The sequence below is a fragment of the Protopterus annectens genome, chromosome 7.part0 (assembly GCF_019279795.1).
Source record: "Protopterus annectens isolate FY-2018-M chromosome 7.part0, PAN1.0, whole genome shotgun sequence".
Lineage (NCBI taxonomy): Eukaryota > Metazoa > Chordata > Ceratodontiformes > Protopteridae > Protopterus > Protopterus annectens.
In genome coordinates, this window is record NC_056739.1 from 511,586,612 (window position 1) to 511,613,812 (window position 27,201).

The window sequence follows — 27,201 nt, forward strand, 5'->3', positions numbered from 1 at the left end:
TAATCTTGTTGAAAGGAGGGCAAAATTAACTGAATCAAAGATGCTCTTAAAATCAGTATGTTGTGTTGCAATGAAGGGATCATTTTTATTATTGAGATGGTATGATATATATTATCTAAAAACAGCCTTCATATTGAGCTTTTCATTCATCTTCTGATATCTATTTTATCATGGTCAGGATCACAAGGGAGCCAAAGCTTACCCCACTAAAGGAGAGAAACAATCCTGAATGAGGCAACAGTCCATATGTGGTTGGAAGGGATCTCTGAACCCACCCACTGTCCTAGTTAACAAACAAACAGACAAACAAATACAGTACTGCAGTCCTTCTCTAAAATTAATTGCTTGGAAATTTTAGGGAGTGACCTGTATCATTTATTCCTAGTGATACGACTTGGGAGTAGATCTGTTCATAAGAAAAAACAAGTTTAAATTTAAAAATTTTAAAACATTGAAGAAATGCCATAAGACAATACTCACTCTGTGTCTGAATTTGAAGAAAATAGCTACAGCTCCACTGCAAATTCCATAGCAGCGTAACTTCAAGCAGTGCACTTTTCTGACTGTTTCTTCGATTAGAAGCCCTGCAGTATATTTGCTGTTGACTGGGCCCATGTCCACAATGTAAGCCCAGCCTGCTAGATCCAGAAATATACGTGTCACTGGAAGTCCCTTTTCTGTACCATTCATAGAGAATTGGATGAGATCCACCAGTAGAGGTACACATTACTGTTACTGGGGCGCCAGAGCATGATGTAGCAGGTGATGTCACAAATGCGATAACAGGAACTGATACTGGAACTAAACAGGATATTACTGTAAGTAAATGAAACCATATAGCAGCACCCCCCCCCCAAAAAAAATAAAGATCAGCTTTAAATGGACATGTTTGAACATTATGTACCAATCCTAACAGAGAAACTATATTCAGAGTCTTTTTATAGCCACTAGCATAAGACAGAAGCAGTAACAGAGAAATGCTCAGGGTTCCTAGGACTTGTGCTTCTTAGGTACATACTCTTCCTATTGAAAACACTTAGAAAACTACTTTATGAAAACAAAGATAGTAGCGCTTTCTGCAGGATAATAAACTTGTTTGGTTGTTGCACAACTAGTTCAGGGTAGGAAATTGACTTATTCTGCCAGATATCTAGGAATTTAGTAACACCTTCAACTTGAAACTTCATTATCAACATGATGTACTAGCTTTAAGTCAAACTTTTAAAATACCTTTAGGAATTATGTAACACTACACATTATAAACACATCCCAGCATTATATTTGTATTTTGGAAGTCTACAATTACATAACACTGCACAGTTATAAGTATAGCTAGGTGTTATACTTGTGATATTGTACCCTAATTAGATGCCTGCACTGGTGCTTGATATATTTATTATTGTACTGGGTGCAGTGCAAAACTGCTATAATGTTCAATAGCTTGGAATGTGGTAGGGAGTAGTCTGTTAGGATCATCTCACTTAACTGATTTTACAAAGAAAAAACAAGAATATTAAAATGCATAAAAATACTTTGAGTTTGTTTATCACACTGTATTTTGCTTTATAATATAGTTGACAGCAACAGGTATGTTTAAACTTATATGTCATATTAATAAATAATATTTCAGATCACATCACTACAATGACTACTACTTTTGCTGTTATTATTGCATGTTTATGTTGACAGTTTGAAATGCATGAGTTTTTTTTATTGCATATCTTTTTAGAACTATGCAAGATGGAGTATGCACATATCTAACAGCCAATGAGAGAAGATAAAGTAAGCACACAATTAACAGCCAATCAGATGCCTTGAGTTATAGAACCTATTAAACACGAAAGTCTTCTGTGCTGGTAGGAATCTGTAGAAACCACAGAACTAAAATTAAATTCAGTCTTAAAATGACCAAAAAGTAGCTGCTGTACCTAAGACTGACTGTTAGGTGAAATAAAACTGATGCTGACAGGATTCATTTTCTGCTCCATATTTGTGCTGGCCTGCACATTCATGAGCAAGACCTTGCTTCTGCAGCTGTGTGCACTGAATGTCATGGTCATCTGAGCAGTGCCTTATATTTACAATTTCACAAGGTGTTAGTGCAGTCTAGTGCTTAGTGCTTATTATTTATGAACAGCAGTGCCACTGATAGACATAAGTATCATTATCTGAAAATGCAAGATAAAATTTAAAGCAATGTCGTCACTAATAATAAGTTTTGATCTTTATGCTACCATTAATCAGCCTGTCATTTTAAGTGCAAATCATTTTTAGTATAGGGCTTACAAAAAAAGTAACTGTCTATAAATGAGAAAAAAGGAATATACAATCACTTCTTTCAACCTATTAGCTACAATCTGAACCGCAACTTAAATAACAAAATGATTGATTTAACTGCTTTCCCTCTTCTGAAAGATAAATATGTGAGTTATTTATTTAGGTTCCTAGATTAGGATTACGCTAGCTGTCTTCATGGGCCATTTAAAGCTTAGCCAATTACCACATGTGAGAGTCAAGCTTTACACTTTGTGTGTAGAAGGTAAACATCTTAACCATTATGACAACCTCCCACTATTTGATCCCACTAAATGTATGTACGCATGTATTTATTTGTTTATTTACTATTAGGTCACCAGGTAGCTGAACTGGTCTATTGACCCTTTTCAGTCACAACCTGAGCTCAAAGACCAGAAAATGCATTAATGCCTTTCAAACAACAATATTATATACAAAATGAGTACATGGTAAAATTCAGAACATAGGGAAAGTTAATGCAGATAGAGTGACATTAAGAAATCCACTCAGAGTACATTGGACAAAATATATAGTACTTATGATTTTATTACATTCTTATCTAAAGAATCAAATTCACTTAAATGTTTGAGAAGAGACCCTTGCTTACCAAAAAGGATGTTTATCAATTTTAAGGCAAATAAATGACATCTTCCTTATCAAATATAAAATAAATGTAGGAAATAAAGGTTATTAATGCTTTCAGAGAGGAAAAGCAACATTTAAAGCTTACAAATTGATTCAAATGTTCATATTCAATGATTTCCTTCAATTTTTATGAGGGTTGAATTCGATAATGCCTTAGTACATGATATCAGACTATAAAAAAAACAACATATTAAAATACTAAATTCAGTCATATTAAGAAATTGTTTCATATCAAAACTGATAATAAATAACGTTTATATGACTTCAACAAAACTAGCCTCCTTTATTCCTACACATTTATCATCTTGTAAAGCCTGCTCTGTGAATAAAATTGATTTGCAACACAACCTTTGGTACTGCTCCTGCTGTAAATTTCTTTAGGACACATTACAAATGTATCTTAATTAGGCTACAGTCACATTACAGGAAACTTGCAATTTATTATATTTCATACTTCTCCTGATGGATTAAACGTTTTAGATCTAAGAACTTTAATAACATTATTTGCTTTAAATAAATACTACATTTTCACAATTGGCTTAATATGTGATCAGCTTGCTAATAAAACTGTCAAGAAGTTGCTTCAAAATACTTAAAAGTCTATAGAGTCATTTACAAAAGTATTAAAGATAAACTAAAATTAGTAGAATGTTGGAAGAAAATAATGAATGGTATCTCTTAAAATGTGACTGCCTCTTGATCGTATCATTGTCAGAATAATTAATCTTTAGAATTTTTAATAGATTTAACCAGGTTTTACATAATATGGAAATAGTACCTTGTGTGGTAAAAATGAAGGTAATATTTACTTTCAAATGGCCAGGACTGGTTCCTAGGGATAGAGTCAATGGATCAAACAGTCCTGTGTGAAGGCAATACACATTACTGTTATTCTATCCTTTCCAGATATTATAAGTTATGTTATGTATTTTCTTTCTCAGATCATTGACTTGTAATGAAAGCAGCAATCATAGTTAAGTTGCAGTGTAAGTTTTAAAAGGGAACTAACTTTGGAAGAAATAATAAAGCAGCTGTTATCTGTAGATAGTTTACAATCACAGTGCATGTGCTACTAAAGAACTATATTACAGGACTACTTTTTTGAAAGAGGCATTTTCAGTGATTAGTTTGATAGGATGACTTTTTAAACAGAAATAGGAAGTAATAATCAAAAGGAAGTACTGAAACAGTGGTGGACATTTCTAATAGGTTATTGCAAACAATGGCAGATAAGGATGTTAAGGTACGATAAAGGCCTGTAGTGGATACCTGAAATACAAAAAAGAAAAATGTCATTTTCTCTGAGATTTTAAGGTGTGCAGACTATTCTGTAGATTATTGTATTGCTGTTTTACATAATATAATAGTTAATTTTCATAATTGTCTGTTTCTCTGTGAAGTTTCTGTTATGTTTGAATCTCAGAATTCAACAAAGCTGTTATAAGGAAACATCATTCCTCCAGAAACACAGAATGCATTATTCCAATTGACTACTACAATGGCTTTACATCTCCCTATTTTCGACTTCAGTATAGTTTTTTTTTTCTGAATACATCATATTAAATGTTAGCAGGCATTCATAATATTTTATTAATGCTTTTCACGTAGTCATTCACCCTGTCGTGCTAAACAATGTCATGTCTGTTGGGATAGCCTCTCAGGCAATTAAGCTGTATCCAAACTAACAAATACAGTAAAAATGGTAAAACAGTTGTCTTCAGATGCAAAACAACAGAAAATGTTCAGGTTCATCTTTAGGACATACAGATTTTATGCAGACAGGCATCAAGAAAGTAACTGACGTTACATTTTCTCATTGATAATATATAAAATAACAACAGTTGTATAACAAACACAACACAAAATACCTTCAGGTACAGTAAAGATATTCAGTTTTACAGGGATTTGCCATCTAATAGACATCTCAAAGTTCTAAATGGGACAACATTCTGTCCCTCTACACTCATTATCAAAGGAGTCTTGCAAGGCTCCATGTAATCCCCCATACTGTTCTCCTCATTCATAACCAAGCTACCCACAGACCTCCTATTCTTTACCATCATCCTCTACAGATACATGTTTTTTCTGCATTGGACTCCTCCCCCCACCTGCATAAAAGAGCAAGATCTCACCCATCTTGATACCTGGATAGTACAAAGCATAGTAGGATAAACCTCTGACTACAGCCCAGGTGGTCCAGGTTCAATTAACAGCTCAGGTGTCTGAGCTGCTGGTAGGGAGGGATGGGCATGTTCATCTTGGGGGGGGGCAACTCTAAGGCACTCCCTGAGGAGAGCTGCAGTCCATAGAGAAGAGTACACCTTGGATGCAAGTATAAGAGCTCAGAGGAGGGGCCATGGATATGAGGGTAGGTCATACAAAATGCTCCCTCATCGGAAGCAGTTATTGGCATGACTACCCTCTAGAATGTCATTAAAATCCAAACTGGCCCCAGCTCACTAATAAAAATGCTCTGGGGGTTTAAGGCAGAGATGATAGACCTGGCACTCAGTGGATGGGGCTACTAGTAAGGTTGGAAAGAGAGAAGCACTAAGGGGGGGACTAACTGGCTAGTACAGCACAATTTCATACTCAATTCAGAAAGCACTATACCCCAACCCTCCTAAACCTCCTCAGCCTATACTATTGCCCACAACAACAAGACCTTAGCAACAGTCCAACACTACAGATAGGATCTGATTAGTCTACTCACTCAATTTTCAGAGAGATATTAAATTTGAAAAAGCTGCAGGCTCCTTTTTTGAGCTAAAAAATATCATCCATTTTTTTTTATTTCCCATTGGTAGAGCAGCTATAAGAAAAGAAGCCTTTTTTACAACTAGAAAATGGATATCAACTTGTTCTTTCTGTCAAAAGAAAGAATCTAATAGTATGTCAATCTACTTAAAAAACGTACCTTCAGCTACATAACCCTTTCACCAAGCGGAGACCTCCATTGCCCTACATTAGGAACAGCAAAGTGGCTACACAAACCCCTAAGGAAAACTCTCCTCCTGGGGACCCCAATCATTAAATCTGTTAATCTAGAATAATTTCTCAATATTGTAAACTGACTGTCAGAGAGTATTTACCACATAGTTTAAGCTCTCTTTTACAGTCTACTCCAAACCTTCTAAACCCCAAACTAAGCTGAAATGCACTCGACACTCATTCTGAGTATTTATTCCTCAAAATTAAGGGAATCACTCCCATAACATTTAAAATGCATACAATCCCTTATTCAATTCTGACACAAATTAAATATATATATATATATATATATATATATATATATATATATATATATCTTTTTAAATAGGTTGAATAAAGTGGTAGACAAAGAGTACAATCACCCATTTCCAGTACTATCTCACCATAATTCATTATTCATACATTATTATGTTTATACATTCAGCTGAGCAAATTAAAAATACAGTATTAACAGCCATCTTCATACTATTCACTCTTGCAACTGTCATCTTCTGTCTCCTGTCATATAACTAGCTGAATGTACCTTATCTTATCCCACTTCTCTATAAATGTCCATTCCCTACTATCCTTTCATCTCCCCCCCAAAATATTTTATTAATACTGTATATAGAGCAAGATGTGTATATAGCTCTCAGAGTGTACTTGCTTAGTTCACCTACAAATCTGTACTGATTGCATTTCTATGTCTGTTATACAATTATTGTGTTTTTGCATGTACCGTGTATGGTAAATTATACTGTTGAGTATTTTCTTGTTGTCTGTCTACCTAAAATCTGTATGTCCTTAAGCTGAACCTGAAAACAGTCCATTTGGATAAGTTTTCTACCCAAATAAACAAATATACATGGTCATACATCCATGCATAATTATACATAAATATAATTAACAAACTTTTAGTTATTAGAGTAACAGAAAGATTTTTAGTTATTGGAGTAGGTTAATATTACTTTTAAAATGATGTCTTATGCAAATCAAAAATAGCAAGACATGCTTTCTTAATGTCAAATCTGTGTAACGTTTCTTTAGGTTTTCTCCCCAAAAAGTTCACATTCTTCATAACTAAGCTATGCTATTATTTTTGCTCCACTTATTGGAAATGTTTTTTATGATTAATAATATTTACTGTTGTCATTTATTTGTCATTTTGCATATATAGCATGTATTCTTTAGTGTTATCTATTCATAGTATTTTAATTGTCATATTTTATAACTTGGCACTTTTGTTGATAGCTGTAACAAGTGTTATATACATTTATGTGACATCTGAACTGTACACAGCATTCTAAATGGTATATTTGCACTTCGGCAGACCTAATAGTTTAGCAAAATAATAAATAAATTGATACTCACCTTCCAAGACACGAAGCTGCACAGTTTCTAATACTAATTCCATAACAGGCTTGCTCAACTTGCAGTAGTAAAATCCTGCATCATACAACTGAACATTTTTTATAGTCAAGAAGAAGATTCCTTTCATCTTCTCTTCTGTTAATACTGCTCTGTGTTGATAGCCATCTTTCCAAAAGTTATGAGAGTGGACTAAAGTCTCACAAGAAGATCTAGAATTCCCAAAACACCAGTACTTTCCATGTGACTTGTAGCGTATTTCATAAAAGCAGTTGAATGTGACAGAATCTCCCACAACTTTGGTCACTTCCAAGTTTGCTTGTAAAGTACCTAGAAATGTAATAGTAGACAAGCAAATATTTTATTAACTCACTGTATATTATTTTTAAGAATCCAACATTTCTGAAAGCAGCTATTTAGTCAGAAAGTAGAAGAGTAATGCTGTTAGTTTATTTTGTAAAATAAAATTATTCACATTATTTAAAAAGTCTGTATTATTTTTCTAGAAATGTGAGTCCATTTAGGTTATTATGTGGATCCCTAGACTTCACAGAAAGGCAGTATGCATGTTCCACAGATATACTTCAGATGTTTGGCACAACTACAGTGATTCATTCCTACACATCATTTCACAAACTACTACTAAAGCATTGAGTCTAAGCAGTCTCATTGAAAAACAGTAAAGTATTATGTATTTATTATTATTTATTTTACATTTGGTAACCGAGAAAGTCCGACACAGGTCATTTTTCAGCGGAGGCCCGGGGAGAAAAGCTCCACATACAAGATACAAAATTAGATACAATTACCATTTGTGTTACAGTTATGAGACATACAATGTACAATACAGTGATACAAAGTACAAAATACAAAACAATTCAAGTAGAGTTAAGAAATAAGAAGGATGACAATCTACAATGTACAGTACAGTATAGTGAATAAAAAATGTCTAACAGCAGAGGCAGTTTAGGTGTTAGATTTAGTTGTCAGGGATTGTCCCATGTTGCAGATTGAGGTATCAACAAAATACATAGACACATCTGTGAAGGATATAATAAAAAATCCTTTTTAGTTTGAATAATAAGTTTTGGTGTGAGAAACATTATACACTAGAGTATTTAGCCTGGTAGGTGTTTGGTATAGCAGAATGAGCTGAAATTGAGAAAATAGAGTCTTGAAATACTGAGGTTAGTAGTTTGATAGTTAAGTTAATGCATGTAGGTTACATAGGTTCAGAGATACAAGGTGGTCTAGCCAGGGTTGGTGCAGGAACACAACCAAGTATCTGCCAGATGTGTTTTCAGCATTTGTTTAAACATTGTTAAAGAAGACTAGGATACTATGTCAAGGGGAAGAGCATTCCATTTTTTTGGATATGATGTTAGAAAAGAGGGAGTCGCCAGATGTTTTGTTGACTGTTGTTATCTGCAATAATAATGTATTACTTGATCATAGCAACCATTTATTTGAGTATGGAATTATTACATTTTGGAGGGTGGGGATTTTATCAGGTTGGTGCAGTATTTTATGGCCAAAGATCACTTGGTTATAGAGAAGGAGATGGGGAAGCTTAAGCCAACTAAGTTGTTTAAGAGCTAAGCAGTGATGCAACCTGAAAGGGGAGTCTGTGGCAAACCTGGCTATTTTATTGTAGCAAGAATCGAGTTTGGCTAAATCAGTCTTTCTCTGGTTTGTGAGTATGGGGGAGGCATACAAGAGTGTAGATATGAGATGGGCGTGTGCAAATTAATCTGAATAGTTCACACTAAGTACAATAAATTAATATGCATATGTTCATTAACAATTCCTGCTGTTGGCAGGGCTGTAGTTTCACTGTTTATCCAGCAAACAGAGATCAAGATTAGAAACTGAAGTATTTTCTGACTTTACACAGATTCATGTTGTGCTATGTAAGTAGAAAAACGTGCTGTCTGGTAACTGGATCACTTACTGCATTTATACATTGGAGTATATAAGATATGTCTCAGCTGAATCTAGGACATATAATAATGGATTAGGAAGTTCATAGGTGTGTACTAGGCTAATGACTCTGGGGCCTTTACAAGCCTAGCCATAGGATTACCCTGGCATAGTGCCACCTGACCTTAGTTCCCAGTGCCTCTGTCGAGTAGAGCCACTGGTGTTATCCCCGGGGTGAATTTTCTGTTTCGCATCCATTCATCAAGATTTCTCTTGAAGAGGGTCAGCAAGGTGCTCTGCTTGACATGTATGGGAAGTCTGTTCCATAGCATGGGCAGTCTCTGTGTTATGAACCTGCCCCTCAAGCATGTTCTGTTAATTGTGGTAATGAGGTTGAGGTCCCTGGAGCGTGTGGTGCAGAAGGATTGGGATTTCTTTAGATGTAGAATTTCTAACAGAGCTGGGTCAAACATGGCTTTGTAAGTCAAGCAGAGATCGCCTCTAAGTAGGCAATATGAGACAGAAAATAGTTGGAGTTTTTTGAGTCTGTCTGTATAGGACAAGTGTTTAAGGCCTAAGATCCTCTTTGTGAGATACTTTTATGGCCCCTCCAGTTGTTGCAGGTGTTTAGTGAGGTACATGCCAAGTGGGGCATTGTACTCGATGATTGGCCTAACGAGGGAAGAGTAGAGGGAGACAATGACCTCTTTCTTCCTGGATGGAAAACGCTTAGTATTGAGATGTGCCACATAGAAGGACTTTCTGACCACAGTGGCAATGTGGTGATCAAAAGAGAGGTTGCTGTCAACCTGTGTTCCCAGATCTCTTATAACATCTTCTGTGTTCAGTGGATTACCATCAGTGTGGTAATTCATGGGACCCGGGTTTTTCCCAAACGGGATGAAGACACATTTTCTGACACTGAGCTTAAGGCCATGGTTCTGACACCAGTCATTGGTCACAGTGAGTCCATTCTGTAGGATGTCAACATCACTTGGTGAGTTAATAATCACCCCAACTTGCAGTCATCTGCAAACTTTGTCAGCCAGAGTCCCTTCATGTTGTCCTGGACTTCAGAGAAGTAGATACCAAACAGGAGACGACCCAAGACCAAACCCTGTGGGACTCGACTCATGACTAATCAGCAGTCTGACTTGGAGTCAGCTACTTTCACACTGTGAGTTCTATCTGTGAGCCAGTTTGCAACCCATCTAGTGATATAGGGGTTGATGCCAAGCTTAGTGAGTTTTTCCATGATTCCTGAGTGGAGAATGGTATCAAAAGCCTTGGCCAGATCAAGGTAGGCTGTATGAACCACCTTGCCTTCATCCACAGCTCTGGTGACTGATTCAAAGACGTCAACCAAGTTGAGCAGGCATGATCTACCCTTCACAAAACCAAATTGTGTGGGCTCCAGAGTTTGGAGATTCCCTATATCCTTGTTTATTAGGTCTATGATGATGCATTCCATAGCTTTCCATATCAGACTCGTCAGGTTATTGGGGCGATAGTTCCCAGGGTCTGTAGTCGCTCCTCCTTTGTGGAGAAGGATAACTGTAGCAGTGCGCCATTCAGCAGGGACAAAGCCTGAGGTGAGGCTGTGATTGAACAGAGCACACAGGTGAGGTGCCAGTTCACTCTGTAGTTCATGTATATATGTGTGTGCGCGTGTGCGCACATGCGTGCATGTGTGTGTGTCTGTCTGTCTGTTTTAAACAGAAAGTCCATCAGAAAGATTGCTCTCCATGAAGTAAATGTAGGACATTGAGAGAAACTTAAAGCAAGTACAGAAATTTTCACCTTAAGATGTAAGTTGTATAAGCACATAAGAATCACTGCAACTATCAAACTTCAGTACCAAAAGAGAATACAGCTGTTTATCTGTACAAGAAAAAGTACAATAAATTGCACTTTGGTTAATGAGATTACCAGCATGTGACATAGAGGCACATTGTCTAGGTTAAAGGCCAGATGCAGTTTACAAGATTTAACAATTACCTGACTGTAATGAGCCTTGCAAATGGAGTAAGAGAGGAAAAAAAGTTTTACTTCACATGGCAGGTGAGAAAGGCTTCCACCGATTCCTCAAATACTGCTGAAGCTTCATCAGGACAAAAATATCATGTTAAACCTTCTACTGGAAGAAAAATTAACAAAAAGCATCTTGGCAGGATGATATGCCCCATATACATACAACACACCACGTTATCTAAATATATGCACTCCGTCTTCACACAACTACCAAGAAAAGTGAAAAAGCACAGATTTACCACCGCTGATGCATAAATATAAACTGCACTTGCAGTGATTTGCTATGTAAAAATGAGTAAGTTGAACCTGATGAGATAATAGCACATCTAGTGAGTACTTGTATTCCAGAAGATTAATTTTGAGAAAGCATGCAAAATACACAACACAAACAATCTAAATACATTAACTAGTACAATCAAAGATGAAATACATCCAGACTCAGAGTAAAAATGTACAGTTCAGTACATGCAAATTTAAAAACTGTAGCTTAAAACAGCCAAAATTCAATAAATATGTACTGAAAGGCCAAGAAAAAGATGTAATTTAGTAACTTAGAGATGAGATTGTAATACAAAATTGTCCAGAACTGTCACTCTGTAAGTTGTCCATTCTGCAACAAGCTGCAACTGTCCACTCCTCTTTTCTATCTTTACCAACAATCTACATACCTCTATCCTAGAGGCTTCACTCATACAGTATGCAGACCATCCCACCCTGATCTGCTCCGCCGCAAATCTCACCACCCTACAACATCTCCCCCAGGAATCTTTTACCTCAGTAGAAATGTGGATTACAGATATTCAACTTATCTTAAATACCAATAAAACAAAACTACTTCTATTTACCCCAAACAAATCAAAAACCACTTCACTCTCTTTCTCTATCTCCTCCAGTAATGGAACTGTCATTTCACCCTCTCTCCACACCAAGCTGCTTGGCGTCGAAATAGATAACAACCTACACTTTGACATCCATATCTCTCAAACTATTAAAAAGGTACACAAAAAAATGGGGTCCCTATACAGACAAAAAGACTTTCTACCAGATCAAGCTCGGGTCATCCTAGCTCAAACCCACCTTCTTTCCACACTCATGTATGCAGCACCTATTTTCACCTATGTAAGAAAATCTGACCTGGAGAAACTTGAGTTGTGTTATAACAAAATCGCCAAGTTTGCAAAAAATTCCCTCTTTAGAACATACCATTGTATACCTCTTAGGCAACTTCAGTGGCTTGAGCTCCCACAGTTATTAACCTACCACCAACTAGTCATAGCTTATAACACCCTAAAATATCCTGAAAAAACTCCAGCACTTAGGGAACTACTGACTAACTACATTCCAAATTGACATCTCCGCTCTGCCAACAAATCACTCCTCTCTATCTCCACAGTTGACAACACAGCAGGTATAGCAAAAAGTTGGAATAATCTCCCTCCCTCAGTGACTTCTGCACCTAATACCAAACAATTCAAAAACTTTCTTAAGGCTCATCTTATTAGCTCTTGGCTATGTCCATGTGTTACTTAATCCTAGTGTATGCTACCACCATCTTTCTCTCTTCTCTCCAATTATCAGACCCTCGGTAAAAATGGAAGTAACAAATGGTATCCCTTGACATTTGGAAATGTTGTTGTGATCTCTGTCTGTATATTTTGATGACTAACTTATTGTTCACTTGTATATATTGCTGATATGATCTTCCTTTGTGTACTGTTCTTTTATGCACAAAATACTGCTCAATAACAAAGTCTTTACTTTACATTATGTATTATTATTATTGTCTGTTGTATTAATTAAGTGGAGCTTTTCCCCCCCGGGCCTCCGCTGTAAATGACCCTCATCCAGTTGGACCATCTCAGGTAACAAATGTAAAATAAATAAAAGAAAAATAAATAAAGTTAAATAAAACATTAGCACAGGAAGGCATACCACAAGAAAACCTATTATAGGTTCATAGGATTATAGATGGTTAATAGGCTATTGGTCCAAGATGTTTTAAGCTAATTTCACCCAAATTTACAAATATGTTGCTGACATATGTCAATACCTCAAGGTATTTTATGAGTTATAATGTAGACTTGTATATTTTCAAGCATTTACAGGCTACCCCTGTCTATTAGGGACATAGGTAACAGTTTCGGAGTGAATTTGTAATTTCCCATCCATTGGCCCATGTTATGTTTATAGTTAGGGATGAGTTTTGCTTCACATGGATGGGAAGTCTGTTCCATGGATGGAGTAATTTTTGAGATGGTTTACTATTAAAAACGCAATGCTTGGTAGTCCAAGTGTACAAATCACTGCAACCTTTCCTCAAAAGTCAGCATGCAGAATACCAGTATGTATAAAAATGACACCAAATGGCAAAACACCTCCCAAGTGTCACACATGTAATTCTCACCCCTTTGAGACACATACCTGTCCCTCCTGTTTATGTTGCAGATGAGGTTTAGGTCCTTAGAAATGGTATTTCTAAAGCTATTTGTTTTGCAGAAGTGCAACAGATCCATCAGTGTGGGATCAGAGAATCCCTTGTAGGTTAGGGATAGACAGCCATGCAGCAGTCTGTAGGTGACTGAGTACAAAGATAGGGCTTTGTGGTGGTCTGCAAAGGACTTGTAGTTTACTCCCTTTATTTTTTTTTTGAGAGGAACCTCTGTGGTCTATCAAGATTTTCTAAAGTGCCTGGTCCGTTATATGCCAAAAGATGCATTGTACACAATGAATGATCTGATGAGATCCCAGTGGAAAAATGACCTACTTGGATGTGTATGCCATGCACTTACTTAAAAGGTGTACAGTGTGGAATGATTTTCTAATCACACTAGGCATATGGTGGTCAAAGGTCAGGTTACTGTCAACATGCTTTTCCAGATCCCTGACCAGTGGGTCTATATTTAGGGGGTGATTATCAATTAGGCTGTCTTTCCAAAGGCTACTGTTATACATTTTTCACATTACATTTTAGTCCTTTGGTCTGGCATCAGCTGTTTGTCTGTGTCAGGCCTTCTTGAAGGGTATCTGTATCTTTAGGATATTCAATGATATCCCTAGTTTGCAGTCATCTGCTGACTTGGTCAGCTAGAGGCCCTTGATGTTTGCCTTGACTTCAGAGAAGTAGATGCCAAAAAGGAAAGACCCCAGCATCAATCCCTGTGGGACTCCTCTATTGGCTGGTTTCTTTGTAGAAGTAGACTCCCCCATCCTAACTTTTTGTGTCCTATCAGTGAACCAGCTGGCTATCGATCAGGTGAAATATGGGTTACTGCCTAATTTTGAAAGTCTTTCCACAATGCCTGAGTGAGGTATTGTAACATAAGCCTTGGCCTGGTTAAGGTAGAAAGTGTGTACTGTCTTGTCTTCATCCATAGTTTTACCAACCTTCTCATAGGAGTCCACCAGGTTAAGGAGGCATAACCTGACCTTGACAAAACTGACCTGGGTAGGGTCCAGTTCTGTAGATTTCTTTTGTCATTGTTTAGTATATCCATAATAAGTCTTTCCATGGTCTTGCATATGAGATTAGTCAGACTTATGGGTCTGTAGTTCCCAGGGTTTGCGGAAGGCCTCCCTTTTGAACAGAGGGATAACCATTGCAGTCATCTATTGTGTATGAAGCCTTTTGACTGCTATGGTTAAATTGAAATTTTAGCAGGTCTGACAGTTCATGTTTCATGCTTTTCCAGAGGCATCTGGGCTATTATCAGGGTCCATCAATGCAATGTTCTTAACTTTAGACAATGCAGTGAGGACCTACTCCTTAGTGATAACTGGTGGAGAAATAGTGGGGGCTAATTCCTGATGGATGAATGGAGGTGATGAAGGGTAAAACTGGGGCTACATTTATCAATCAGTAGGTTTGCTGTATCCTCTGGCTTTGTATAGATGGTTCTAGTCACCATTAGTTTGGCACATCATTAGGTGTTGACTTTCAGGTTGTGGCTCTAGCTGAAGAAAGCTTTGTCGTTGTGCCTAGTCTGGGAAACTACTGTTAACTCAAAATTGACTTTAGTGGATTTGATTAGCCCCTTGAGGTGCTTGTTCAGAATGATGAGGGAGTTTTTGCCTTGCTGGGCAATGCCCTTCCTGTTTTTGGACTTGAATTTTCTTTCTTTTGTTATACAGCCTATTTATACTGGAATTCCATCAGGGTGTCCTAGGCTTAATATTTATTTCAAAAGTCGCAGGCTTGTGGTCCGACCTGACCAATGAGGACAATATACTGGGGGGAGTGCATTGTTATCCTATGTTTGCACCCCTGGTAGGTGTGAAGACTAACAGTTCTAGAGTGTTTGTTTTAACAAAATCCAGGAATCTCTGGGCCTGCATGCCTGAGATTGTGTATGGCATAGTGAGACATCAGCATCTGTGCCTCTTCCATTGTGGAGGGTGAGGGGGCATACTGGGGAATGGATGGTTTGTGAGCCTTGCTCATGATGCTGAGGTTAAAACAAGAGCTGTTACTGCTGTAAAGAGGGGAAGGTAAAGAAGGACATGTCACCATATATGTAAGGGCATTACCATCACAGTGCCATCGTATGCCCACCTGTTCATATCAGTCATGCACCTTTTTCTCCTAGCAACTCTATAAACTTCCCCTTCCTCCATCTCCTGTCTCCTTCATCTTCTTCCTTCTTAACATGCTACACTTTTAGTAAACCTTTCACCATCTTGCTTTTCTTCACATATCTCTCTCCCTCTTTACTCCTATTACAGGGCATGCAGTGCCACAATACAGTACATACTCTACATCTTATCAACTGTATACAAAATTGTGCTGCACTGTATGGCGTTTGTAAGATCAATTTATTTTTTGTATTACTGTATAACTAGTAAAACTGATATTGTTATTATTGCTTGAACTTGAGTCATGCACCCTGGTTGCAGGTGAAAAAGTTCACAGCACCAGCCCACCAACCCGGTCAAGAAATACAAATAAATAAATGCCATGCTAAAAAGAGGTACTCTCAAATACAAGATGTGTCCTTATCATGGTCTGGGCATATTAAGAGTTTTATTTATATATATAAATAATTTTGTTTTGTTAACAAAAGACACTCAGTACCTCCAGTTTCATACCACCCTCACTCACAGAGAGGTGGGTTATAAGGTAAATGCCATGCAAGCCCAAGATCATTTGGAAGAAAGGTAAGGGCAGCACTACGGATGATATTTGCAGGTACCCACTGAGGGATTTATCGGAGAGGCTAGAGGAGTTAAAGCTCACCAAGTAATGGCTCAACATTTATTTATTTAAAGTAGAGAAATGTTAACATCATTTATTTATCTTAAATAAATAAGTAAATTAATAAATGAATAAATAAAGAACCCACCACTCAGTTACAGCAGCTGTAGAATCCTACAGAGGATTTGTTGCCCATACCATCCTGACCACTCAGTCTGTGGGATTTCTGTACTGCCCCACCCAGGAAAATTGATTTACTGTGTGCATACTGGGTTGGACAGAGCACAAAATATATATTCTTGCAACATATATCTTAAACTAGACATCGGTGTCTGTTTGTAAAAGCAGCATCACCAGTAAATGGAGCCACAGCTGCAATAAGCTGTGAGGTTTTTTTTTTTTTTTACATCCTGTCACAGATGGCCGGTGACCAGTTGTATGAAACAAAGTTGAAAACACAGTATTACATTGTCACCCTAATGTTATTGTATTTTTTTTATTTATTTTATGTCACTGTAGCCATACATATATGACATACACAGAAAATTAATTATTATTAATGTGGTACAGCCTGTAGAGAAAAATGACTGACTGCTTTTGCTTGCTCATTATTTTGACTTTACAGGATTAATGTGATTTTAAGTTGGAGTATATGTCTCAATATTTGCAGAATGCCCCTGATTTTGCCTCTTATTTTTTCTAAGCCTCTCGTATATATTTTATTATTTTATAGAAAATCACTGAGGATTACATTCAGTCAGTAATGGCAGACATTTCAGTTTCATGCCTTTTACTGCTCTGAAAAGGCATGTTTTGTTCTTATGGCTTCAGAGACTTTCTATGTCTGAAGTCTATGATCTCAAAAGACAAAACTGCAATTCTTTAGCTATAAGCACTATTTAACCTGAGTCCCCTCCCATTTTGTGTCTAGAACAAGAAATAAGCTGAAGACTGTAGCAAAATTGCTTTTTACTCCTACTGTTGGTTAATTCTTGTTATAACAAACATGCAGAGTGCATTTACTGTATTATATGGAAAATAATTTCAGTTATCTTACTATGCTGTAGTGTGTGTGTGTGTGTGTGGGGGGGGGGGGGTAGCTGCATGAAGCAGTTTTTACAGATGTTACAGCATCCTGAACTATTTCTTTAAGTGACTGCATTATAGTAATAATTTTTTTCAAGTCCCACATTTTGCTTATCTGTCCCCCATTATTTTGGTTTTGTCCTGTACAGACTACCAATCCAGGTAAGTAGTAGTGTGTGTGTGTGTGTGTGTGTGTGTGTGTGTGTGTGTGTGTGTGTGTGTGTGTGTGTGTGTGTGGTCTGCCAGGTACCTGTGTTATGTACTAGCAGGGGGTGGTAGAGTACCCAGATGATCACCATAGACTCCACCATTTGAGACATTCATAGGCATACATATTCAATCTAAATGCAATATTGCACTCTGGGAATGTGGATGACTATGAGTCACTAAATGGCAGAGCACTTGCGCGGGTGTAAGCAGTGCCCAGCATAGGAAATGTATATAAGTATGTACAGATATATATATATATATATATATATATATATATATATATATATATATATATAGATATGTATATATTTTTATATAAATATCTATATATATATATATATATATATATATATATGTATATATATTTTTTATATAAATATATATATATATATATATATGTATATATATATATAAAGAATGAACAAATGTAACAATAAAAAGCATGCAAAAGGAATGAGAAGGGAATCAACAGCTACCTCAGTATTATATAGCCCTGTCAGCGTATGTCATATCAAGCTGGGCAGGAGTGAGCAAAGCACTGCTACTCACACCACAGGCAGGATATTATCAGTGGGAGTAACATTCTTGATCTGCTAAGTCTACTTTACAATCAGAGGGTAGTCCATGGTGGGACTACCCAAAAATTGATAGGATGTTTGGCCATCTGACTATTACACAAGCAAGGGCGGGTATGTTCAAAGACTAAATGGTGGGAGAGCCTGAGAATACATGAGTTGGGACAACATACGTGTAGGGCCCCTAATGCTCGGGAGAGGGCAATGTGTGGAGGTATGTCATGGCTGCGATAGCAACTGGACAATGGATGGTATGTGTGTATGTTGAACTCGGGTGGGGTGGAGGAACTATGGGTATGAAATTATGGATCCAGGCGTGTCAGGGTTGGATGGGCTGGTTCTAATTGGACCTCCTCATGGAAGTCAGCGAGTTCGTTATAAGTATTTATGCATACACACATGCATACATATATATGTAGAAGTACATTCTCTGTAATACATTCATTCCATTTGCAGACATAAATAACATGAATGTGCCCTTACAAACCTCGACAGTAGATAGAATAATAGATTGTGCATAAGAGGGAAGGGATGAAACTGCTAAAACACAGAAGTGTGTACAATGTCCTAACTCAGTGCTGTGCTGACAAAATCAAATGTGAGGACTTTCTCACACATGGAATCATTCCTGTGATCTGCCCACTACGTCAACACCAATTACTAAACCAGTCTATTTGTAAAAGAATTACGCCAAACTCGTAAATAATTAGGCTCTCATGTGTAACGTGTGCATTACCACATAGTCATACTTATTAATTTATTGTAGTGTCATGTTAACAGGAGTAAGGATGTAATGAAGTATAGAGTCTAATCTTGAAATAAAGACATGCGTGTCCCATGTGGGACAACCCAAAAATTGCAAATAGTGTCCTTTTGGTCGCTCATGTCACCAATGTTTGTGGACTAAAAGTTTGGGATATCTGAGGATACGTGGAGTGAGTCAATCGATAGGATGGGTCTACAGGAGTAGGGAATGGCCAATGTGTAGTGGTGTGGATACACTGCGAATCCAGCTGGAGAATGGATGACTGCAGTGTTATTGAAGTGTTTGGGTGGGTGTTTGGGGAACAAGCAGTCATGGGTATATGGGTATATATGCAAATGAAGCAGCACAGCAATAGTGTATTGGTTAGAGCATCCGCCTAATGAACAGACATTCCCATTCCGAATCCCACTGCAGCACATACCATTTTTCATCAGTAATCTGTACATGAACATATTTCGACATCTGTCCGCTGTATAACCTGCAAAATAACAATTAAAAGTGAACTGGAGCGAAGTGTCAGTGTCATAATGAATAAGGCACTAGTAAGCAGGTTTAAGCATATATAAACACCAGTAAGCGTGTGTAAGCCCGTTTGCACAGGGTATGCATTGCTTTACAGACACACACACACACACACACATATATATATATATATATATATATATATATATATATATATATAAAACTATATATATATATATATATATATATATATATATATATATATATATGTGTGTGTGTACATATATAAATATATGGATCCCTATCACAACACCGACACGCCACAAAGCTGACCCCCAAAACACCGACACCAAAAGACCGACAACGCACAAAACTGAACACCATAACACCGACACCCAAAATGTAAACTACACATTACACACAACTACACATGCACTAACCTTAACCAAAACCCTAACCCTAAGGTCCGACACAACCGCACACTTACCCTACCTGCACCCTAACCCTAACTCACTTAACCCACCCCTAAACCTACAGTCCGTCACTATCACACACATACCCTACCTGCACCCTAACCCTAACTCACTTAACCCACCCTTAAACATATAGTCTGTCACTATCGCACACTCACCCTACCCACACCCTAACCCTAACTCACTTAACCCGCCCCTAAAACTACAGTCCCTCACTATCCCACACTTACCTGTCCGCTCCCTAACACTAAATCCCTCAGTCTATCGCACACTTACCGAGTCACGCTCACACCTTCCCATGTCGGTGTTCCGTCCGTCAGGATCTCACCTTGTCGATCATCTGCGTCGTCGGTCTTCTCGTCTACTTCTTTAGAGTGTCGGCCTTCTGGCATGTCGGTGTACTGAAGGTGAGATCCTGATGGACGGAACACCGACATGGGAAGGTGTGAGCGCGACTCAGTAAGTGTGCGATAGAGTGAGGGATTTAGTGTTAGGGAGCGGACAGGTAAGTGTGGGATAGTGAGGGACTGTAGTTTTAGGGGTGGGTTAATTGAGTTAGGGTTAGGGTGCCGGTAGGGTAAGTGTGCGATAGTGATGGACTATATGTTTAAGGGTGAGTTAAGTGAGTTAGGGTTAGGGTGCAGGTAGGGTATGTGTGCGATAGTGACGGACTGTAGGTTTAGGGGTGGGTTAAGTGAGTTAGGGTTAGGATGCGGGTAGGGTAAGTGTGCGGTTGTGTCAGACCTTAGGGTTAGGGTTTTGGTTAAGGTTAGTGCATGTATAGTTGTGTGTAATGTGTAGTTTACGTTTTGGGTGTTGGTGTTATGGTGTTCTGTTTTGTGCATTGTCGGTATTGTGTGTTGTCGGTCTTTAGGTGTCGGTGTTTTGGGTGTCAGCTTTGTGGCGTGTCGGTGTTGTGATAGGGATCCGTGTGTGTGTGTGTATATATATATATATATATATATATATATATATATATATATGTGTGTGTGTGTGTGTGTGTGTGTGTGTGTGTGTGTGCGTAAAAATACACACTATACACAGATATACAGCTATGATAGGAAACAGCACACAAGAATGACATATGTTCACAGGCTATGGCAATGGAAGTGAGGGGCCCAAGCAAGAAACATGAAACACGTAGCATGACCTTCCACCCCTCAGCTAGACACAGGAAACATACACACAAACCTGCAAACAATGTAAATAGTCCACTGCTCCCCAGACCACAGGCAGGATACAACTGGGGTGGGTACACAGTGCACCCGTGAAATCTAATCTTGGAACACAGACAGGAGAGTCCCTTGCGGGACACCCCAAAAAATTGACATAAGACCAAAAGAAGGTGATACGTCGAACATTCTGGCTGGGGTGTGTACATACCCGGAATACAAGTGTGGGAAAGCCTGATGACTCATGAGTCCCATGAAGTGGAGAGTGGGCAGCGTGTAGTGGTGTGTTCAGACTCGACCAGGACCCAGAGTAAGGATGGGTGCTGTAGATGAGGTACGGGTGGGGGAACTATGGGTAGCTAGTTATGGGTCTAGGTGTGCAGGTGTTGGCTGATGTGGGACTATATGGACAGCCCCAGGGATGTAAGCAAAAGTGTTAATTGAGCAGAGGCATCACCCAACGAGCAGCCACACCCACTATGAGTCCCACTGCAGCAAAGTGTAATCTACATGGCAAGGAATTGAATAACCAGATGTAGATGTATATATGTAGAGGTATGTGTATGTATATCTATCCATAGTGACATAGAGATATACCTCTCCCTCTCCGTAGTACAAATGTATACATACAGAGACAGAATACATATACATAGCCACATATAGAGATATACATATGCAGACACCAATAGACCCATATGTTGTTAGATATATATATATATATATATATAGAGAGAGAGAGAGAGAGGGAGAGCAATATATAAATATATATATGTATGCATACATATACAGATATATCTGTATACAGTAATATATATATATATATATATATATATATATATATATATATATATATATATATATGACTGTAAATATACACATGTATATAGCTAAGATATGTTACAGCAGTTATGAATTACATATGTTCACAGGCTGTGCATATGGGGGTGAGGGGTCCAATCAACAAACGTGTAACACATAGCATCAATCCCCCCCAGCTAAGCCAGTGAGACATACAGACACACAATAAAAGTATACACACCACTGCTTCCCAGACCACCGGCAGGATATTAACAGTGAGAGAGACCTGCCAGGTCTAATCTTGAAACAAAGACATCAATGTCCCTTGTGGGACACCCCAAGAATTAGTGATCATTGGAGTCAGTCCCTGTAATCATTCATCAAACCAGGCTGTAGACGTACACGGACCAGTAGGTTGTGCAAGCCTGATAATCCATGGGGCGACACAACGTATGACATGTGTTCTGACACATGGAGAGTGGGCAGTGTGTAGTGGTGTGTTTATACCCCACCTGCACCCACAGTAAGGATGAGTGCTGTAGAGGAGGGGCAGGTGGGGAACTATGGGTATGCAATTATGGGTCTAGGCATGCAGGTGTTGTCATATTAGGACCGCCCCAGGGATGTAAGCAATATTCCGAAATGGGCATAGCTTATGCCCATACCTCTCAACCCCTAAGAGCAAATCCACTGGACAGGACATACACCATTGGGGGAGCAAATAGGGAGTAGTAGGGACAGAAAGCACATATTCCACTTACAACCTTAGAAAGATGATAGAATAATAGGTATGCAGTAGCATGACTCGGCTGAAGGATGTGGGATCCAAAACCCAATTACTTGTTTGTATTGAATGGTGTCAGTTCCCATGTATTACCCAGACAGGTGCAGATTGTAAGAGGAACACACCAATAGTATGAATCAAACTCTGGACAGGCCGCGGATTCCGTACAGTCAAACGGCATGCATACACCTAATGGCCAGCATTCCTGATACTGTAGGCATGTAATCCGATGTAATAGGAATCACAAGGTAATATCATAGTCCTCACTCCCACCCAGGAGTGTAAGTGTCAGATGCAAATACCAAATGCAGTGCATTTGCAAGTGCAGGAGCAAGCAGGTGTAAGCCTGTTTGGCCGCCGGTATACGAGTATCACACTGGTGAAGCAGTGTAGAGGCTAACTGAGTGTAAGAAACTGTAACCGGAGGTTAGCATTGCTTAGCTCAGCACAAGCCCATGCACACCTGCTCACAACTGCTTTATAGTGTATTAATCACTCCATATCCAATGGCCTTGTTCTGCCCAGCAACAAAATAAATGGCATCTGCAAAGCTCGAAATCAGGACCCTACACACCACAGCCAATGTGATTTACCACTAAGCCATGGCAGAAATACAGACATTGGATGTTATCACAAACATATCATCTAGCACAGTCATTCAACAGTATAGGAAATGTATTCTATCATGTAGATGTATGTGTGAGTGTTTATGTCCAGATATAGATACACAGATATATATAGATATATCAAGAACATCCCATGTGACAACAAAGCATTACAAAGGAATGAAAAGGGAAACACCAGCAATGCCTGTATTATGTAGTGGTGTTGTCCTATGTCATATCAAGACTCCCTCAGACAGACATGCCATTAATACATGCAAACATTTGTACATTGGCCAAATACATCACTCTGTGAATGTTAGTTACATTAACACAACAGTTCCTGTCCAATCATTATTTGAGAACAGTACTCTTGCAAGCTGCTGTGTGACATCATCATCATGAAAAAGGTAAATGGGGTAACCATAGAGGGACCAGTAGTGTCGTGTGTACAATGGGGTTGTCTGCATCATGTGTACCTGGAACCTTTAGGAATCATTTGCATACCAGGATCATGTGCCTGAGAGACAGGGGTGAGGACAACTGGAGTATGTTGTGATGCAAATTAAAAAGGTTACATGTGTCCAGTGGACACATGTGTGAAATGGACAGCTATGTATGGGGCAAATGCTGTTCTAAAAACAGATTGGCCTTTTGTTTCCATAGGGTGAGACTGGGATGTGGGGGAAGGAGAATAGATATGTTCGTGGAGGATAGGTTGGGTAGGATGACAGACAAGACAGCATACAGGATGGTATATGACACATATGGGGGGATACACCTTGGACTGGGAGGGGTGTTTGGCAGTCACAAAGCCTATGAGCCCCCAGATAGAAACAGTGGGACAGAGGTTTCCACCCATGGGCAGCACACTGCACCAAAACAGCCGCAAAGGTGGCTGTGCTGGGGGCTGTCTAGGATGGGCAGGCTCACCCTCTAAATGTGACACTCTGCCCTCAAGCTGGTGTATCTAGCCTCAAAACCCCTTATTGAGCCCCTTACGCACCATGTCTGAGACTGTACAAAAGCGGACAAGTTCCTATCCGGACCTGCTCCCAGCGGGGATAAGCCCCATCCTCAGTGGTGGTTCCACCAGAAGGTGGTGCAGAGCCAACAGAGGTGGAGGTCCAAGGCTGGGCCCCAGATGTGCTGGTACCTGGTGCCATGGCCAGCAGAAGTGGGACAGGAGGTTCCGCTGGGACCTCCAATCCCATACAGCCTATGGTGTTGCAGTTTTAACACAGATATTGCTTAGTAATAGTCAACAGCATTCAGGATTACTTATAACAGCATGCATAGATATGACCATCAACCCAACACAACAGATGGCATACATTTGCAGAGGGAGCACAACACATGCATATATACTGCATGACATCTGTACAAAGTGTTGAAGACTTGTGATTGCAGCTATGAACAGCGGCCCATTATTGGCATGCCACTGTGAGAACCTCAGACAGTGACTGTCATACCACTGTTTCATGTGACATATGTCCAATCAGGGATGTGATGGCAGTAACTCTGATCACTATCACCATGTACTTACTGCAATCCTCACACTATGCTTCTGCAGTTCATAGATGTGTGTTCAGTGAGTAACACAAGAAACAAATGGTTCCACACACTGACCAGTCCACAGATGGCCCTACAGATCGGGGTTCCCTCACAAACAGAGCACTGTCTTGTCAGTTTTAAATCATACAGAATAGCCATTACCACACACAACTTGTTAAACTGGCAGTAGTCTCAATGAAGCATAGCTACACTTACATGCTGTAGTCATGTCTGGCACATCACCATCCTGTCTTTAGGCTATTTTCCACTGTGTATGTTGTTTGAGGAATATCCAGATATCATCTGTGATGCCATTTACCAAACACCAGATTCAGGTTCCACTCACAGCGACTGTCATGGGCAAACACCAACATGATGTTCCTAGATATTGTATTGTGTTTCCATGCAATTGGCTATGGGAACATCACCACAGCTGTTCCACATGCAATCAGCTACAGGAGGACTGCAATAGGTGCAGAGGCCATCACCTGATCATGACCATTACTTACAAAACACAAGCTGCTGCTGAGCAGGTGTACAACTCCACATCCACCAGAGAATGTGTGGGAGGGAAAGGCAGAGGCAAAGTACATCAGAGAAGGGCTTGGAGACTAAACCCTAAGCATTGTCTGTCACACACCTACCAATACAGGGGTTCAAACCCCTGACTGACTAGTCATTACTATTACAAGTATATGCAGTTACTCCATGTGCCGCATAGCTGACATGTTGGTGTGCTGTAAGAAGATATATGTGTGCTGGTGAGCGACATCTGCAACAGAGATATAGTAGACATGCATTAGGTGTAACACACATGGCTGTCCACATGAACGGATGTCATTGTCAACACAACCACACTCTCTAAGGGACTCAGACACATTGCCACATTTTGCCAGGCTCACAAATACACTTCCTAACTACTTAGTTTGGCACACTGCAGTAATGCACAGGTACTACATGCACCACAGGGGATATCCTGAGGTTCTATGGTCTAGGGCATGTGAACGTGTCTGACATCAGTCGGTATGCCAATGGGAGTTATACTGGGTGTTACTGTGGTTGGGAGCATCGTACCCCACACGCAGACACAAGGTGCCAGTACTGACATGCATGTGTGCATTGCATCATGGGTGGTTAGTGGTTGGCTGTGCAAAATGGCTGTACAATGCTGGATGAGAGGTAATCCTTTGCATCACGCCACCTGATAATGATGTGTAGTGTGGTTCAGGGGTGTAGGGTCAGCAATGTCCCACACAGATGGGTATTGTATGAACTGTCCTGTCATCCTGGTAACCATTGTGTATGGCCATTGCTTTGCAATGTATGCTATGTCTGTGTTTGATAGTCCTTGACATGGACATTGCCTGGGATGTGCACATCCCACAATAATGTACAGTGACATGTACATACTACTTTGGCTGGCACATGTTGTGTACACAGACTGTTATCAGATAAGCCAATACTGGCTTGGTGTGGCAGGACCGGCTAATAGACAGCAGGTTGACCCTGCACCTGCATTGATAGCATGATACAGGTATTCCCTGGTGTCAGTGGCATCTGTCCATACAGAGCATGTGTGTAAGGCATTATATGACATTTGTGGATCACATTTGATGGCACCACATATGTTGCAGGCATCCAGTGAGGAACATAGTAAAGGCACATTGTCCACAATTATGTGCCTATTGTGCTGCTGGACAGGGTGCCATACCTTCTGCAGCCCACTGCAATCACACCATGCCTACTATCTGTCATCAATGTGCAGGGTACTAGCAACATAGCGGGATATTCTAGGCAAGTTTGTTTGTGTATGACACATGGGTTCAGAACATATTCCGGGTAATAGTAGGGTTGCATACTTTGTTCACCAGGCCTTTTTCCAGATGTAGGGGTATGGCTTGCCAACACAGTCCCTTGGCTGATTGACATCTGTACTCCTCGTGAGGTGGACATTGTGACATATAATATGGACACCATATAGGAAAACTACAAAAACTGCTCCCCAACATGTCCAGTGGTTAGACACTCACAGACAGGCTCTGACTGTCAAACACACACCTGCCATGTCTTGGTATAGAACCCCTACCAAACTAGTTTATCACACTATAGCATTACACAGTTACAGCACACGCTACAGAGATTACTGGGTTACAGTAGTCCCAGAGGTGCATTTCTAGGTGGGTGACATCAGCAGGATTGCCAAAGGTGAGTATGTGAATTGTAAAGTGTGTGCATACTCTAAAAAGCATTGCTTCTTTTTCAGGAATACACACACACAGTTGGCCTGTCTTGGAATAGAACC

At 39.3% G+C, this 27,201-nt stretch overlaps 1 protein-coding gene across 1 annotated transcript in view; it reads right to left on the reverse strand.

Moving 5' to 3' along the window:
• Positions 1 to 27,201, reverse strand: part of LOC122806004 (CMRF35-like molecule 2) — a 75,152-nt gene that overhangs the window by 11,309 nt on the left and 36,642 nt on the right. The window contains exon 2 of the mRNA XM_044076246.1: positions 7,282 to 7,608. Coding sequence (XP_043932181.1) covers positions 7,282 to 7,608 — 327 coding nt within the window. The remainder of the gene's footprint in view (positions 1 to 7,281; positions 7,609 to 27,201) is intronic.